Here is a 16,501-nt window from a genome sequence, read left to right as displayed (position 1 = left end):
TGGCCGGCACACCCAGGCCACTTCCATCTCCCCCGGCTGCCGATCTCCAGTGACTAAATCGCCTCTTGTTCTCTGGCAATCTCCGCTGCTGCCAAAAGCTGCTCATCTGCGCTTGCATTGAGCAGGGAGATCAGAAAATCATCTCTCCTCTGCACTGCATGGTGTGCGGGTTCTTCCCGTAGTCATTATCAAACATGCTGGAGGCGGCTAGTTCGTGAAGCAGCTTGAGCCTCGCTGTGGAGCCATGGTTCAGTAAAAGTAACGAACCTGGCCACTGTGAACAAAGAGTTCTCAATTCTTTCTTTTTTCAAAATTTGTGTTCCACACGGTATCATCTTCAAATCACCTTCTTCCTCCACTCCAGCTCCCACATTTGACGACCTCCCCCGCTCCTTCTCTCTCCCTTAGATCTGAAAAATTGCCCCCACAAGATCCGTGGTTCATGGACGAACATAGAGTTTATGAAGGATAAAAATGGATTCGTGCTGATGATGGGAGGGTTGAGCCTCGCTGTGGAGCCATGGTTCAGTAAAAGTAACGAACCTGGCCACCGTGAACAGAAGAGTTCTCAATTCTTTCTTTTTTCAAAATTTGTGTTCCACACGGTATCATCTTCAAATCACCTTCTTCCTCACCCTCCCATCATCAGCACGAATCCATTTTTATCCTTCATAAACTCTATGTTCGTCCATGAACCACGGATCTTGTGAGGGCAATTTTTCAGATCTAAGGGAAAGAGAAGGAGCAGGGGAGGTCGTCAAATGTGGGAGCTGGAGTGGAGGAAGACAATGCCTAGAAGATCCTGAGAATAATTTATTGTAGGGCGATTCAGAGAAACGATCCACTGGAGAGTGCTATTCTTAGGTGATGTGGCAGGTAAGAGACGGACTGTGAAGAGACGAGCGCTGCGACAGGCCTTATCTGGTGTTGAGACATGCAAATGCAAAGGATTGGAAGCTCTTGTGCGTTTGCACGGAATGACTTCGAGTATTTATTGATGTTATTTACTGGTTCTTTACAGTCCGATAGTTTTGGGGAAGGATCGCGTGCCCATAGGGCCATAGGGACGGACATTAGTAATTTAGTACCCCTCTTAATTGCACTAAAATCATGACAAGTATTTAGAAACGAAGGGAGTACTCCGTACGTCATCTGAAAGTCAATCTAGGGTGATGCTTGTCGAAATTTTCTAGTCTTTTTACCTCAGTTATTTTCAAATCTGTAATGTTCTGGGAGATAGTATTGTCCTTTTTAGTGTCTTTTTTCTTTGTGTGTAAGGTTGGATCTATGTACTCGGTCTGAAAATAAGTGATTCGGATTTTTCTAAACTCATATGTATCTAGACGCATTTTCGTTTTTAGATAAATATGAATATAGACAAATCCGAATCACTTATTTTCAGACGGAAAGAATAATTATTAATTTTTTAATGTACTGGCAATCCTCCCATCGTGATTCTCCCATCGTGATTCTAAAATCGCACCAAGTTTTACATTGAATTCCATAGTTGCGAAAATCCGATTTTGATTTCGAATTACAACGGCCTTTCCAGGTAGTCGGCCTAACCGAGTCGGCTTCAACCTTACGTCCTTCGGGGTCCTCTTTTCATCCCCCAAAAAATCAAATCGACCCTCTAGCTCACAGAACCCACAAACCCCCTCCTCGCCCGATGGCCGCCTCCGCCTCGCCCGCCGCCTCCCCGCCCAGCCGCCGCAGGCGCCGCGACGATTCTCCACGCCGCGGCGACCATCGCAAGCCCCGTGGGTCCCCACCACCTTCCCCCTCCCCCGACCGCGATGCGGAGCGCCGCCGCAGATCTAGGGCTTCCCCGTCCGACCGCGACCGCCCCCGCCGCGACTCCAAGCCCTCCGAAGACAACGGAATCGCGAAGCCTAGCGAGGTCGACGACCTCCCTCCCCGGCGCGCTAGGGTTCCCAACGGGGAAGAGGAAGAAGACCGCCGGACGAGGCGCTCTAGGGCTTCCGACGACGAGAAGGAGGACGAGCGCCGGCGGAGGCGCTCTAGGGCTTCTGAAGACGAGAGGGATGACCACCGCGGCAAGCGCGACCGCGCTCGGCATCGGGACAGCAGACGCCACCACCGGCGCCGGAGCCCCAGCTCCGAATTGACATCCTCCCCTGATGACCGCCGCAGCCGTCACCGCCGTCATGAGAGCTCAAGGCGGCGGGTTGAAGACCACGACCGCGAGGAGCGCCGGAGTAGCCCTGTGAGGAAGGAGCCGACGCCACCTCTGCCACCACCGCCGCCACTACCAGAGATGATCCCTGGGCGCACGGGAGGGATCTACATCCCGCCTTTCCGCATGGCACAGATGTTGCGAGATGTGGAGGACAAGTCGAGCCCCGAGTATCAGAGGCTCACTTGGGACGCTCTGAAGAAGAGCATCAACGGGCTGGTTAATAAGGTGAACGCCACTAATATCAAGAATTTAGTGCCGGAGCTATTAGCTGAGAACCTGGTTCGTGGGCGGGGGCTCTTCTGCCAGTCGTGCATCAAGTCACAGATGGCATCGCCTGGGTTCACGGATGTGTTTGCGGCGCTTGTTGCGGTGGTCAATACCAAGTTCCCTGAGATCGGCCGGTTGCTTCTTGTCCGTGTTATGCTCCAGCTCAAGAGGGCATATAAGAGAAATGACAAGGTGAGTTACCCCGTTCTTTCTTTTACCTTGCCAAGTATAACTTGTGGAATACTTGATATCTTTTTGTTGTAATGATATTATGTTACCATGCTATGTTAGAGTAACATAGTAGTCAGGAAAAAGGTACTCAACGATGCTTGTTTACATACATCTAAACCCCAAACGAGGTTTCTGCCATTGTTATAACTGAACCATCTGTAGGAGAGATTAACAAAATCGGTTACCGCAGGTGTAGCCAAACCCATTAATGAAATTATGGCGCAACCTCTAATGTTTGATCTTCTGAATTTCTAAAGAATGAACCTTCACTTTTTGCTAAGGATCCAAGTGCAACGTTAACCCAAGAAATATGCTACTTCCATATATAGGGTGGACTTCTACTTTGCATTCGCAATTCAAGTTAAGGAACTTACAGAAAGTTATGTTTGTTGATAAGTTTATGAACCCAAGTTCCTTCCATGTACGAAGGACAAACTCTGCTTTATAGTCAGGATCCTACTATCCAAGTTTAAGATCTAAAGTAAATTAGGGCTTATGATTTTCCTGATATTTAGATGGTGTGCAGCATTTTTCTGTTTCTGCATAAAATGCTCACTACAGCTCTTGTTGATTGCAGCCCCAATTGCTTGCAGCAACGAAGTTCGTAGCACACTTGGTTAATCAGGTGGTTGTGCACGAGGTTGTGGCTTTGGAGCTTCTTACTGTGCTTCTCGCCGATCCAACGGACGACAGTGTGGAGGTGCATAACTTGGTTCAATTTTACGTTTACCCCATGAATATGCCTTTGTGTGTACTACTCGTCTTGTGAATAAATGTCTGAAAAATGTTTGTGTGTTTCTCATCTGGCAGGTGGCAGTGGGGTTTGTGAAGGAATGTGGAGCAATACTGCAGGACTTGACTCCTCAAGGGCTTCATGGTGAGTTTTTGAAATTTACTTGTATTGTCAGTGCTTACTCTGGTTAAATGGATTTCTGTAGTAAACTTGCACTTGCACCACTGTCTTCTGTCACCTAGAGGATATTTAGCTTAATAGCGATTTCCAAAAATAGTAGTGAAAATCCATTCTAGATATTTCTTTTTCTGTCATGTATTTGTTTCCTACGCACTTGCGCTGCAGGTGCACTTCAATAATTTGGTGAAATAAACTGGGATGTATCATTAATAGTTATTTCTATAACTTCAATAGTTATGGTTTTGGTTAAAACCTGCAAGATGATTAGCTTTAGGATGCATTGTTCTGTAAAATGTCCTTTAATTGGATTTTGCTGCCACCTACAAACTGAAGTTTCAAGAGATGTGTTCTTCTTGACTCAGAAGTTCCAAACCTAATGATTTGACACGAAATTAGGCTTTTTAAATTTGATCAATGTGTTTCCATTTACGCAGACAACATTGACAACCATAAATTCAACTTAAATTGTTGGTGATGTAATATTTTTTGTCGATGATATATGTTCTATTTTCCTCCTTTTTCTACTCTGGCTTCTTGAGAGATTTACTTATCACTCGATCTATGCAGCTATGTTTGAAAGGTTTCGAGGCATTCTTCATGAAGGTGAAATAGACAAGCGTGTGCAGTTTCTCATTGAAGGCCTTTTTGCTATTAGAAAGGCTAAATTTCAGGTAAATTCATAGTTGTCCTAACTGGTGCATTTTTTTTGTTGCGTGCACATAACAAATTATGATTATGTGATTTCCTTGTGCTATGTGTAGGGTTTCCCAGCCATTCGCCCAGAACTGGATCTTGTGGAGCAGGAGGACCAATGCACTCATGATATATCCCTTGAAACTGAGCTAGACCCTGAGACTAACCTAAGTAATCTCTTGCTCCCTTCATGGGCACTGTCCTCATTTACTTTCATGACATGAGTAAAGAAAACTTGCATTTTGTGTGGGAAAGCACTGACTTTTTTTCAACCTGCAGATGTTTTCAGATTAAACCCGAACTTCGCTGAAGATGAGAAGGCCTATGAGAACCTTAAGAAAAGTATCCTGGGAGATGAAATGGATGAAGATGAAGAAGGTTCTGATGATGCTTCCGATGACGAGGACGAAGAAGAATCTGATGATGAAGAGGATGAAGAACAGATGGAGATAAGGGACAAAACAGAGACCAACCTTATCAACCTTCGAAGAACCATATACTTAACAATCATGTCCAGTGTTGATTTTGAGGAAGCTGGTCACAAGCTTTTAAAAATTAAACTCGAGCCTGGTCAAGAGGTAAGTACTGTACTTTACCTAGCTGATTTTTCTATTTAATATTGATAGTGAGGACTTTAGTTTTATCTGGTAAAATTGTTTCTAAGTTACATTGTTTATTGGTTTCTTTTGTTTCATGCTTACAAAAACCTTCAGAGATTAGATGCATGCATTTTGTACCAGATACCTGTGCCCGAGCTTCTGCAAATGTGTCAAGTTGTGCATATCTTTCACTGTGCTACTTTATTTTGACTGCCTTATCCTATGACATCAGTTCGACTTTCATGCGATCTCTCTGTACTTGATAACTTAGTGACGTTGGATCTCTCTTATCACTTGGCATGCTTGTACCCCAGTCGTGACGGTTTAGTGCTTCCAATATGATCATACTAGGATAAGTTATTGTGATTGCATTAAATATGATATCTCTACAGGCATTTGGGTAGTTTCTCCTTCTGGATTTATGAACAAAACCTTGTGGATCAATGAGTGGTTAATGCATCCATTTATTTATGGTTTTAGCATCTTTCATTTGGTAGAGTCTATTTGGACTTTTTGGTTAACATCAAACTGTTGAAAACAGTTTCTGGTCTACATATTAATTTAGGTTTACAAATGTAGTATATTGAATCAAACTTGGCACTCTACAGAAATTCAAGGCATGTATTTTTGCTGTGTTCCTCGGTACTCCACACTAGCTAATACATTGTAGATAAATGCCACCAAGAGTGGCTGGATAGCGTGGCTTTTTTAGCGGAGAGTATACTAGAAATGAAAATTGCCTGTCCTTTTCTCTGTGCTTAATTAAATCCCTATATTTATAGAAAATTCATGATAAGGCTATATGGTATTGCAAGCTTCAGGACAGAATAAGCTTACTTCTGGAAATTTCTTAATGCTGCGTGTAATTCTTGATGAAAAATACATACATAGGCAAGACTTGTGTAGACCAAAATTCAGACCTTTAGACGCAGTTATTACTCATTTATTGTTGTTTAGATTCCGTGTTTTCTAGAATGTCTGAAATTACTATTTGGTTCTGAAATTACTAGAAGTAAAGCAAAACTCGTATGCACTGGGTTGGGTATTATGAATTGGTGATATATTGTATTAATAACATGCTCTTAAGAAAACAATGCTGAAGAAGCTTCTTACTTTTCTGTATATATACATAGTCTGGTTGGTTGGTTTGGTCACAATACTATTGTCTCTGTTTTTTCCTTTCTGTAATTTATTTATATGTTCCATTAACGGTTTGAGCTAAATCTTCAAAAGATGGTGTTTTCCCTAAACCTAAATCTGTTGTTTCATTTGACAGATGGAACTCAACATCATGCTTCTTGAGTGTTGCAGTCAAGAGAGAACTTACCTTCGATATTATGGTTTGCTTGGGCAACGATTTTGCATGATCAATAAAGTTTTTCAAGAAAACTTTGAAAAATGTTTTGTGCAACAGTATTCGATGATTCATCGTTTGGAAACAAATAAGTTGAGGAATGTTGCCAAGTTCTTTGCGCATTTGTTAGGGACTGATGCGCTTCCTTGGCATGTTTTGGCTTACATCCGGTTGACTGAGGAAGACACCACATCTTCTTCTCGAATTTTTATAAAGATTCTTTTCCAGGTATGTTGTAGAAGTGCCAGTTTTCTCTTAAATGACAATTTATCCTCCACCATATCAGACCATTCAGTTACATGTTTCATATGCAGGAATTGTCAGAGCATCTAGGTATACGCTTGCTCAATGAGAGACTAAATGATCCCAACATGCAAGATTCCTTCGAATCTGTCTTTCCAAGGGATCATCCCAAGAATACTAGATTCTCGATAAATTTCTTCACCTCTATTGGTCTTGGAGGTATCACAGAGAGCCTGCGGGAGTACCTGAAGAATATGCCTCGCCTTATCATGCAGCAACAAAAGCCTGCCTTGTCTGAGTCAGAATCAGATGGTGAAAGCTCCGGTTTAGGGTCTAGTTCTGAGTCAGAGTCAAGCTCCGATGAGCGGAGCAAAAGAAGGAAGAAGTAAGAATGGGGGAATTAAATACAACCACACCTGTGTTTCTTACTTGATGCAACTGTTGGTTGGGTTTGCATCTTCAGTTTTGTTCAAAATAGCTGTTTAGCTGGATTGCTGCGTTATGCATGTGTATTATCAGATCTAGCTGTTGATGCTTGTCGAATTCCGGATTCAATCATAATCGGAAAGCTGTGATGTAAAAAAGTATTAGCCGAGCGTGCAGCGATGCACCAGCTGGTTGCCTTCCTAATTCAAATGTGGTGTGGCCAGTCAGAGCCTACAAGGAAGAACTTTTAGTTTTGTTTCATAAACTTTAGAATGGAGGACCTTCTGTATCCTGAGGTTACCTTTCGGGACTGTAGGTTTGCTATAGCATTATTTACAATGAGCCAAAATGTTGTACGATGTGTGAGCACAAAATTGTATTTTGAATTTGAGTTTGTACTATTTTGAGATCTAAGGGAGGTCCCACAGCGGAGGCCACCTTTTGTAACCATTTCCTTTTGAGTTTTTTAGCAAACGATTCGGACGGTGGCATGACCACCAACCTAACGAAATTCCATTACAAACGTCTGTTGATATATTGGCCGGCATGTGTCATGTGTGATTCCATTAGCAACGTCTGTTGATATATTGGTCGACATGCGTCATGTGTGGAGACAATTTATGATACGGTGCCCAATATCGGTACTGGCAGACCACTGATAATGATATATATAGACAAGATCGAATTCCTCTTTGTTATTGTGATACAGTAGTATATTTTCAAATGAATAAATCATATAAATTGAAAAATAAAATGGGTGTATCGGGATTTCAATTTTTAACTCCTTCAAAGAATATGGAGAGGTTTCTAGAAAAATAAAGGAAAAACTATGAGCCTTTATCTAAATGGAATACCAGAGGTATATCGATGATTAACTCCATGATCAGATGACGGTAGATATATCACGTCCGCTCTGGCGCTCTGCATCCCTCGCTATGGGCCGCTATGGGCTATTCTCGCGACATGGGCCTTCAGCAAGCCAGCAACCGTATGCATACGTGCTTTTCTTCTCCGTTTCCCTCCCGACGTTTCTCCTTCAAGTCGTACCAACTCCCACCAGAACTCATCTGATGGAGTGTAATCGCATCAACACTTGTGACCCATCCCCTTCCCCTTCCCCTTCCTCTCTCCAAAAGAACTACAGACACCCGTAAAAACACTACAGGCAGGAGGCAGTAGTGTGGCGTGTTTCTGGTTTCTTTACTCAAAGATTTTCTTTTGCATCTTAAAATTTGAATAATCCATTATCCACATGTAGTTTCTGTTTGATGATGGCAGTATGGCACTTCAGAGCATAAAAGAACACACATTGATCTTAATATGGATGATATAAAAGGTGATATTGGGCCTCGAAAACCAATTGAAGATATATATAGTTTGCATTTTCACATAGTTTGCACTCTTACTTTAATCTTACCGTTATCAATTGTCATTCTCATTGTTGAAGCATCAAGAGTGAGAAAATAAATATAATAATCATGATTATAATGTAGTGGATTTAGAGATCAGGTCTCTTAGGATTATTTTCCGAGTGCACCTATGACAAGCCCATCGATGAAGAACTGACTAAGAATTTGTCTCTTTTAGTTGGAATTGGACCGAAATTCTTATTCTAGTTTTAGTTTATTTAGTGCTATATGGAATTGTGTACATTGTATCAAGGCTCTAAATATATGTTCTTCTAAGTTTGTGGCTAGAACGATTCAAAATAATTTTGAAAATTATGAAACACTAAACGACACACAATAATTCATTTAAACTACAGTAAATAGGGAATAATTTGAAGTCTACAAAAATAGTGGAAAACTACAAACATATACAATATTTTACCAACCACCAGTAGAGAACAGACCTTCCATCTTTGGCTTCAGTCTCGGCCAAAGTTGTATATTGCATGGTATATTTATACGGGGTTTTATATTTATTTAGAAGTTTTTTTAGGTATGTTGAATGGCGGTGGACTTCCCCTCCCACATGAACTAGGTTTCCACCCTAGAAATCTTCCATTCACGCGACCGCCAAATAGGGATGTTCAGCTCCGTCCAACAAAGTATGTCTCAACTTTGACTAAATTTGAATGCATCTATACACTAAATCATGTCTAAATACATCCAAATTTTAACAAACTTGAGACATTTTTTGTTGGACGGAGGGAGTATGAAATATTTTCACCATCTAAGTTTTGAATGCTAATATGATTCTTGAATATATACATTCATTTACAATATGATTTTTTTTATGTCACAGACTATATCCCCGATCGAGCAGGTAAAATCAGCACTATTCTTGCTCTGGGTGCGGGACATCTTTGAGCAAACGACAAGTGAGGCCGTGAATGATGGAGGAGGTGAGTTATGGACGTGTAATATTGTCTTTGACATCCTTATCAGGTATCAACCAAAGCAGAGCCATGACATCATGTAGATGGGACGGCAATCGCCGAACTGCAGAGGCGCCGAATTTGATATCGTGCTGCAATGTTTATTATGAGGAGTGAGAAGAAGATAGACCATCCCATTCCTCAAACCAAACACACCCTAAAAAACCACAGTTTATAGAATAGAACAGTACTATTAAAAACCAATCTACTGAGAAATATCCTTCGGTGTGATTTACAAACACTTGCATGACCATCATATCCAAACAACAACATGCAAGTTGCATTTTTTTTCTGTCCCTATGGTGCTATTGTTTGCGCCTAGAACCGTAGCTAGTAAGTTCTTTTAAAGACGAACAAAATTAGCTTGGAGTTCAGTCAAAAACTATGTCATATTGACTAAGCCATAGGACTCAGAATATTGTCGCGACAGCTGTAAAACCTTTGTAACAACCTAGTGTGAGATCACATCTCTATGGCATAACCCACAAAATCTGAGACATGTAAGAGGATGTATATTAAAGCTAGTGTAGAAAGTCCTCCAAAGAAACCTAAAAAAGTGTCAATAGAAAACAGTCGGCATGGTTTCGTGGTTACTACAAATTAAAGCAATATAATTTTTGCCATCATTCAAATTAGACCTTTCAGTTGACTGCAACTTACCATACAATGCTTCAAGGTTCATGTCACTGGCAGAGATGAGCTGAACACCCTATCTTTTGCCTTGATTGCCTGAAATTTGAAACAGGAAGGAGAATATGCATGTCATCCTGGCTACTCTAGAGCAGCATCCTACAAATTGATTGGTGGACTCAACTTACTTCCTTGTTCCAGTCTATGAACCAAGCAACAGATGCAAACAAGAGCACCTTGGTGAGGCTACCGCAGACCACCATGCCGAGCCAAAGGCCCTGTTAGAAGTACAATTGTCCATGGCAACAAAAGTTTGATCATTAGAAAGCGTATCCAAAAATTAAATTAAATTTAACCACTTTTGTATCACATACATTTATTTGTTAGACTAACTGCTAGCCAAAGATTAGGAACTTTGAGTTAAAAATATTATATTGTTAGACTATTGACTATTGAGAGCGACCCGTGCATGCATTATATAATTTTGGGACAAACCGAGTGAAACATTGATACATATGGAACACTTATCTGCCACATATTCTTTGAACCAATATGAGATTATATTTTCTTTAACAGCTCAAATTAAGAAATATCTATGATGAGTCACACAGTTTGGAACCAACAGAGATAAGGAACTAACCCCACGTTTCAAAATTAAACCGTGAAAGATACTATTTTCCATGGTTCCAAACCAAACAGTTATTTATCTGTGAGTTTGTAGTGAGATTCAATAGCGGATGAGAAACTTTACTCTGGTCATTGTAGTCCTCGACGAGACCCACGAGACCCACCTGTTTGCAGCGACAGTTTTTTTTGTTTATAAAGTCATATCGATACACAATGCAGTCAACTAAGATTCCGGCAGCATGTGCCATGAAGAATAAAACTACCATTGCTATAGCAATTAAGTATATGACAGATGATAACTAGGGATCATGCTAGAGGAGGTCATTCTTTTAATTTCAGATGAAAAACATGCGACCTATGATTTGACTGTGTGGGTAGCAATAGGTGGCCTCGGTCTAGAGCTCTAATTGGGATGTTGTCTTTATGAATTGGGTAGCAATAGGTGGCATTGTTCTGGAGCTCTAATTTGGGATGTTGTCTTTATGAATATTTTATCCCCCACTGTTCCAGTTTGAGCTGTGTGACATATAATGATTTTCTCACATGGCTAATGATCAGGCACATCTCTGATGAAAAATTTATCACATCTGCAACGACGGACAAGGACTTTTGAGCTCTGGGAGACAACCCTTTGTGTTGCAATAACATTATCTGAGTGCTAAGTTTGAAGATGAGATGTTGCAGAAAGAATCCTAGATACACTGATACATACCATTCCATTCATATGGAAGACAAATGCAAGCAGCACGGCCATGGGGATGCCTGCCAAGTAGAAGGCGCCAAGATTAGTGATTGCACCGATTTTTTGCTTCCCACAGCCTGTGAGCACACCTGAAAATGAAGTTGAAATACATAAGATTGTTATTCTGATTCCCCAAAATTAGTCATGGATACAGTATGCAAATAATGTCTGGTTGGCCACCGCCCACCTGAGAGAGAGCCATGAATGCCATCTATGAAGAAAGAGATCGCAAGAACCGGCATCATTTTAGCAATGTATGCCACAACTTCCTTCTCATTGCTATAGACGTGTCCCCAAACACCACGTAGCAGGATCATGGCCAAGCCCATAAGGAATCCTGAACATAAGGCCATGCACATGACTACCCTCATAGCTAACTTTGCTGCCTGAGGCTGCCCGGCGCCAAGTTCGTTCGAAACAAGGGTGCTGCAGGCGAGAAAAAAGAAAATCATCCGTATATATACAATATGTAGTTGTATATTTAGGGTTGTAATAACTGCATTGGGAACAGGCAGTCAGTCACCTAACGGAATAACTAAGACCCAATGGTACCATGAAGAGCAGAATCGAAGTGTTAAGGCTGCAGAATTGAACACTGTTTGGTTAGCTAGATCAGACAATAAGACAATGATTGAGTATAGTGTGTCTTTTTCTGAAGCTAGCTTGTCGTGTGAGTGTGACCCTACCAAATTGACAGCACTGAAGTCTCTAGCTGAGGATTCGGCAGAAGACCAGACAGCAGGACAATGATTTCAAAAGCCCAAAACTCTACGCTGCACCAAAAACAAAAGGTCATTAATTGTTTCTATCATGTGGTGCAGCAGTCATCAACCCTGCGCAAAGAAAGATGACATCGTTTATGGACAGGATGATCGTCGTCTTACCATATCATAAACGCTGACGGCACAGCAAGATTGGCAAACTGACGGAGCTCCTTAAACCCCTCCATGGAGAAGCCGTTCCACGTACGTTCGCAGGCGCCTGACAGCCTGACGTATAGGGCCAGTATCACCAGGTTGACGGCGTACGAGATGGCGTTGCTCAGCGCGGCGCCCTTGCTCCCCAGGCCTGCCTTGTACACCAGCGCCCAGCACACGGCCAGGTGGCAGAGCGTGGCGGCGCCCGAGCTGGCCATGACGGGCAGGACGAGGCTTTGGGTCTGCAGGAACCGGACGTGGCACTGCAGAGGCACGTACAGCAGGATCGACGGGATGAGCCACCGCGCGTAGGCACCGGCCTCTGCAGCGACGGCATGGTCCTGGTGAAGGAACACCAGGATCTGGCCGGCGTAGACCCAGAGGAGAGCGAACGGGGCGCAGGCGAGCCCGATCACCAGCATCGCCCGTTGCTTGTAGATGCCGAGCAGGTGATATTGCCCCGCGCCGAATGCCTGTCCGCAGAGCGTGTCCAGCGCAAACGCCATGCCGGTCTGCGACAGTCAGCCAACAATATTCAGAAGAAAATTCAGAATAAAAAGCCCCTCAAGAAGTGTAGTGTAGGCCAAAACGCACGATGATATTCAAGCCGGTGGCGCTGGTGATGGATACGGCGAGGGATACGCCGGCCAGATGTAGCTCGCCGAGGTGGCCGACGAACATGAGGGACACTATGTTGACGGCGTTCTGCAGAAAGCAGCTGGCGACCATGGGCCCGGCGAGGCGCACTAACCTCTTCGCCTCGGCCGTGGCAAGGCCCCGTCCTTCCGCCGGCGGCTCGCGGACCGCCGTCTCTGCCTCATGGCCGGCCATCCGGAAGATCCACGTACGCCACAAACGTCTTTATTTGGCACAGCTCTACAGGGCGCCGCCGTGATTCAGTTGCCGCGCTCTAAGGTTGTTGTTGGCCAGCGTAACTACACAAGATCGTCAAGGTGATCACGAAGAAGGCACGTTTACTGTTTACTGTTTATATGGAGGAGAAGAAGATGCGGCGGCCGGTGCGTGAAGCTTTCTTTGCCTGCGAATCGGGCTACGAAGTGGGTTAGGGCAAGTTATGTGGATCGAGCTACGTGGGCCTCTAAATAACAGCCCAATTGGCAACAGCGTGTCCCTCCGTTCCGGTTCTGATCTCTCATATCGGCAGGTTCAAAATGGAAAAAGAAAAGTGTTGCCGTTTTAACTCCCGCAGTAATTAATGGCGCAGCTTACTCGGGTCGTCTTCATTGAAGAAAACGTACACACGGGGTATTTGGGTACTCTTGTTTAATTGAAGAAACACATTTACACTAGCAGAGTGCCCGTGCGTTGCAACGGAACACACAATCAAGTCAAACGGAACACCAAAATCAAGCATAGAAACACCAAATTCACAACGACTACATAGCTGTGGCTTAATGACTTGTTGCAATAAATATCGTGTTGCACTTGCTTCCCATATATCGTGATTACTGCACTGCACATAACGCAGGTGAAAATTAATGTACCACACATAATGCACAAGATAAATTGATCAAACTATCAATACATCAGTAAAATCCTAAAAGACACAAATAAACAGCACAAGAATACAAGCACCATAGCCAAATATAATAATAAGCATAAAAACAAATTAAATAAGTCATCATGAGGCATGTAACATTTCCTTCATATACAAACATTGTTACGACCTTTGAAGTTATTAACTCATCTGAAGCCATCCCTTCGGTGATGTCGTGCAGCAAATTGACCACCATGGTGCAGCTCGTCATGTCCTACAACTCATGAGTTACCTCAAGATCTTAAGTTACGACAGTAATACAAAGAGTGACATGAAAATGAAAAGTCTGGAAGCAGTTTTCAACATGGCAACCCAACTTTAAACAAAGCTTACCAATAACGTGGCCCAAGACCTATACAATAATTTGCCACCCTCATCTCTACAAATTGTAGACAAAGCATGAAAGATGCCCTTATAGTACCTAGTTGTTTTCTGCATAAATTAGAAAGGGAAAACAAGCAACTCAAAATCGCACATGATTATAGACTAAATCAGCATGACAGGGAAAATTACAGACCAGAATCACATGAAAGATGAACCTAAGGATATTTTAACTGGAAGTGCTGACCTAAGTACCCAGAGTTCTTCGACTGAATCTAACTATAGTGAGATCTTTGTCCATAGCTAAAAGTGATATGTAGGCTATGTGAGCTTTCAATTCACAAAAGTTTCAGCCGTGCACGAGAATGAAATGACACAGCATCCAGATTTAGCTATAAATATGTTGCTTCCTGTTCTGTCCAATATGATGTATGTTTTGATGCTTATTGCCCCTCTTACTTATTTTCACCTATATTTATTGCCTTGCATGTACCAAAGAAACAGAAGAATCCAACCACGGGTTTTAATGTTCAATTTCTCAGATTGACCTGACATGCAAGAGTTAATTGAAATCACATAAATAGCAAGATACATATTAAAATCCATTTGCCAATTGTATGGAAGATATTACCCTTTCCAAATGAAGCTGGTAGAAATTGTATACTCAAGCAACTTGGTAATTTAAATAAGGATATCTTCTACATAGCAATGCACACATAAATGTATATAATTCTTTTGATGCACCTGAAAAATTAAAATAGGAACAGTCTCAGGGTATTAAAAGAACTTCAACAAAATCAGCAAATATGTGCGGCTAATCACTTGGAGAACAAGAAGATGCGAGCATCTAAACATATATCAAATTTAGCAAAATTGCAAATTATTTTTCTGGATAAAATAGACATGGTTATAGATAATTCAGGGAAAGAATCAGATGCGGAGATATTTGCTTATAATTCAAGACTATTCAGACGGAAATATTGAGGAAAAGCAGAGAATGTTCATGTAGTTTATGGCGCCATTCTACAGCTAGTTTCTGTCTCATACACAGAATCACGCAAAGTTGGAATAACTAAACATCCAATCATCCACGTATTTTGAGAAATTGTAATATGGTTTATGACGATTGCGTGTCCAAACTCTATCATCAGTATGCATTCCACTCTCATCCCATAGCATGACTGATCCTCGAAAAGAGATGCTAATGCATAAAGATAATGTCAGTGCAGTGGAAAGCTTATCATACAAAAATCTATTTCAGAAAAGGGAGCATCAGGGGACCGAAGTATTGTACCTTTCGAAAATCTGCTGATCGAATCACACGGCGATGGCAGCTGCTGAGGCTTCGTGAGACGGCGACGGAGGCAAGAGAAATAACATCAAACAACACAAATTTGGGGTGGAGTTGGGACAAAATCCCTACCGATTGGGGGCTGCCCGATGCCGCCTGTGCCCGTACTGGGAGTCGGGGGAGGCCTTTTGGGCAGGGAGAGTTGGAGATGCCGAGTCAGCGACGGACGGACGCCCGGATGGCGAGCCAGCGGTGGCGAGGCCGTGACCTAGCGCCACGGGCGAGGGAAGCCTCGTGTTGCTAGACGAAGATCCTGGTGGCCGGGACCCGCACGGTGGCTGTGAACGGATCCGGCCGCCGGCAGGGGGTCGGGGATGCGTGCGAGGTGAAGTTGGATCCCGCTGCCGCCGTCGTCCATTTGGATCCGCCACCATCCTAGAAGCGGCACGCCTGCGGACGGCTTGCGGCCCGTTGCGGCGGCAGCGCGAGGAGGCGGTTCGACTGCTCCAGGCGAGAGGCATGAGGGTGGTTTTTTTTTCCTATGCGGGCTTTTTTCGTACGTGGGCTTTCGTCGTGTAGAGTGGGAAGAGTGGGACTGGATCGGGGGATCGGGGTTTTTGTGGGAGGGGAGAGGACGTACGAGCATGCGAGTTAGCACGGAGTAACTGAAAATTAAAGAATAGTAAAAAATTAAAAAATAGTAAAGATACTGACAGGGTTTAGGTCTCGTTTGGTAGCTTTGTATTTTCTCAGTTTTTTGGTGATACTACGGTTTCCAAAATTACCAGAGTTTTAATTACCTGTGATCTGTTTGGTTATCTTTAAAAAGTCCAGTATTAATACCACAGTATTCTCAAAACTGCAGTATTATCTCTGTATAAAATAAAGACCCTCCGACCTCTTTATTTTTTCCGGAGAAGCCGTCCCTCACCTCCTCCACTCCCGCGTCGATCGCAAGTCGTGCAACGACTCTGCTCTTCCTCGAGGCGCCGCCGCCGCCGCCTGCTATCGCCTCCCTCGGTCGAGATGGAGAAAGAGAAACAGGTGCAAGGAGATAAAAAGGGTTAGCACAATTCCTTTCAACCTTTCTCTCTGTATATCTCTCACCA

The 16,501-nt window shown here is 43.0% G+C and overlaps 2 protein-coding genes and 1 long non-coding RNA gene across 4 annotated transcripts; 1 reads left to right on the top strand and 2 right to left on the bottom strand.

Moving 5' to 3' along the window:
• Positions 1–1,619: 1,619 nt before the first annotated feature.
• LOC100840252 (pre-mRNA-splicing factor CWC22 homolog) lies at positions 1,620–7,432 on the top strand. Its single transcript, XM_003576871.4, has 8 exons — positions 1,620–2,659; positions 3,276–3,398; positions 3,509–3,575; positions 4,179–4,282; positions 4,373–4,475; positions 4,584–4,882; positions 6,180–6,485; positions 6,572–7,432. The coding sequence occupies exons 1-8, from the start codon at positions 1,670–1,672 to the stop codon at positions 6,887–6,889; spliced, it is 2,310 nt and encodes a 769-aa protein (XP_003576919.1). The 5' UTR covers positions 1,620–1,669; the 3' UTR covers positions 6,890–7,432.
• A 1,713-nt stretch (positions 7,433–9,145) lies between these two features.
• Positions 9,146–12,973, bottom strand: LOC100839943 (protein DETOXIFICATION 16). The gene is made up of 9 exons (XM_003576870.4): positions 12,817–12,973; positions 12,190–12,734; positions 11,992–12,078; positions 11,829–11,885; positions 11,493–11,731; positions 11,276–11,394; positions 10,125–10,214; positions 9,967–10,035; positions 9,146–9,398 (listed from the first exon to the last, which is right to left on the bottom strand). Exons 1-8 carry the CDS (start codon positions 12,949–12,951, stop codon positions 9,985–9,987), a joined length of 1,323 nt encoding a protein of 440 aa, XP_003576918.2. The 5' UTR covers positions 12,952–12,973; the 3' UTR covers positions 9,146–9,398; positions 9,967–9,984.
• A 745-nt stretch (positions 12,974–13,718) lies between these two features.
• Positions 13,719–15,952, bottom strand: LOC104584743. Of its 2 annotated transcripts, XR_001407490.2 has the most exons (3): positions 15,396–15,949; positions 14,114–14,845; positions 13,719–13,994 (listed from the first exon to the last, which is right to left on the bottom strand). It is a non-coding gene; the product is annotated as an uncharacterized LOC104584743 (long non-coding RNA). The 2 variants fall into 2 exon arrangements; XR_002960499.1 differs by having other exon boundaries at positions 14,114–15,952.
• Between the last annotated feature and the right edge of the window lie 549 nt (positions 15,953–16,501).

Source organism: Brachypodium distachyon, chromosome 4, assembly GCF_000005505.3.
Source record: "Brachypodium distachyon strain Bd21 chromosome 4, Brachypodium_distachyon_v3.0, whole genome shotgun sequence".
NCBI lineage: Eukaryota > Viridiplantae > Streptophyta > Magnoliopsida > Poales > Poaceae > Brachypodium > Brachypodium distachyon.
This window is presented reverse-complemented; position numbering and strand designations above follow the sequence as displayed.

Coding starts and splice junctions, on each gene's coding strand:
- LOC100839943 (XM_003576870.4), bottom strand. CDS start 12,951: ATGGTCGCCAGCTGCTTTCTGCAGAACGCCGTCAACATAGTGTCCCTC. Junction 11,886..11,991: donor ACTTCAGTGCTGTCAATTTG/GTAGGGTCACAC, acceptor TCAATTCTGCAG/CCTTAACACTTCGATTCTGC. Junction 10,036..10,124: donor TCATAGACTGGAACAAGGAA/GTAAGTTGAGTC, acceptor TTCAAATTTCAG/GCAATCAAGGCAAAAGATAG.
- LOC100840252 (XM_003576871.4), top strand. CDS start 1,670: ATGGCCGCCTCCGCCTCGCCCGCCGCCTCCCCGCCCAGCCGCCGCAGG. Junction 4,283..4,372: donor TTAGAAAGGCTAAATTTCAG/GTAAATTCATAG, acceptor TGCTATGTGTAG/GGTTTCCCAGCCATTCGCCC. Junction 6,486..6,571: donor TTATAAAGATTCTTTTCCAG/GTATGTTGTAGA, acceptor TTTCATATGCAG/GAATTGTCAGAGCATCTAGG.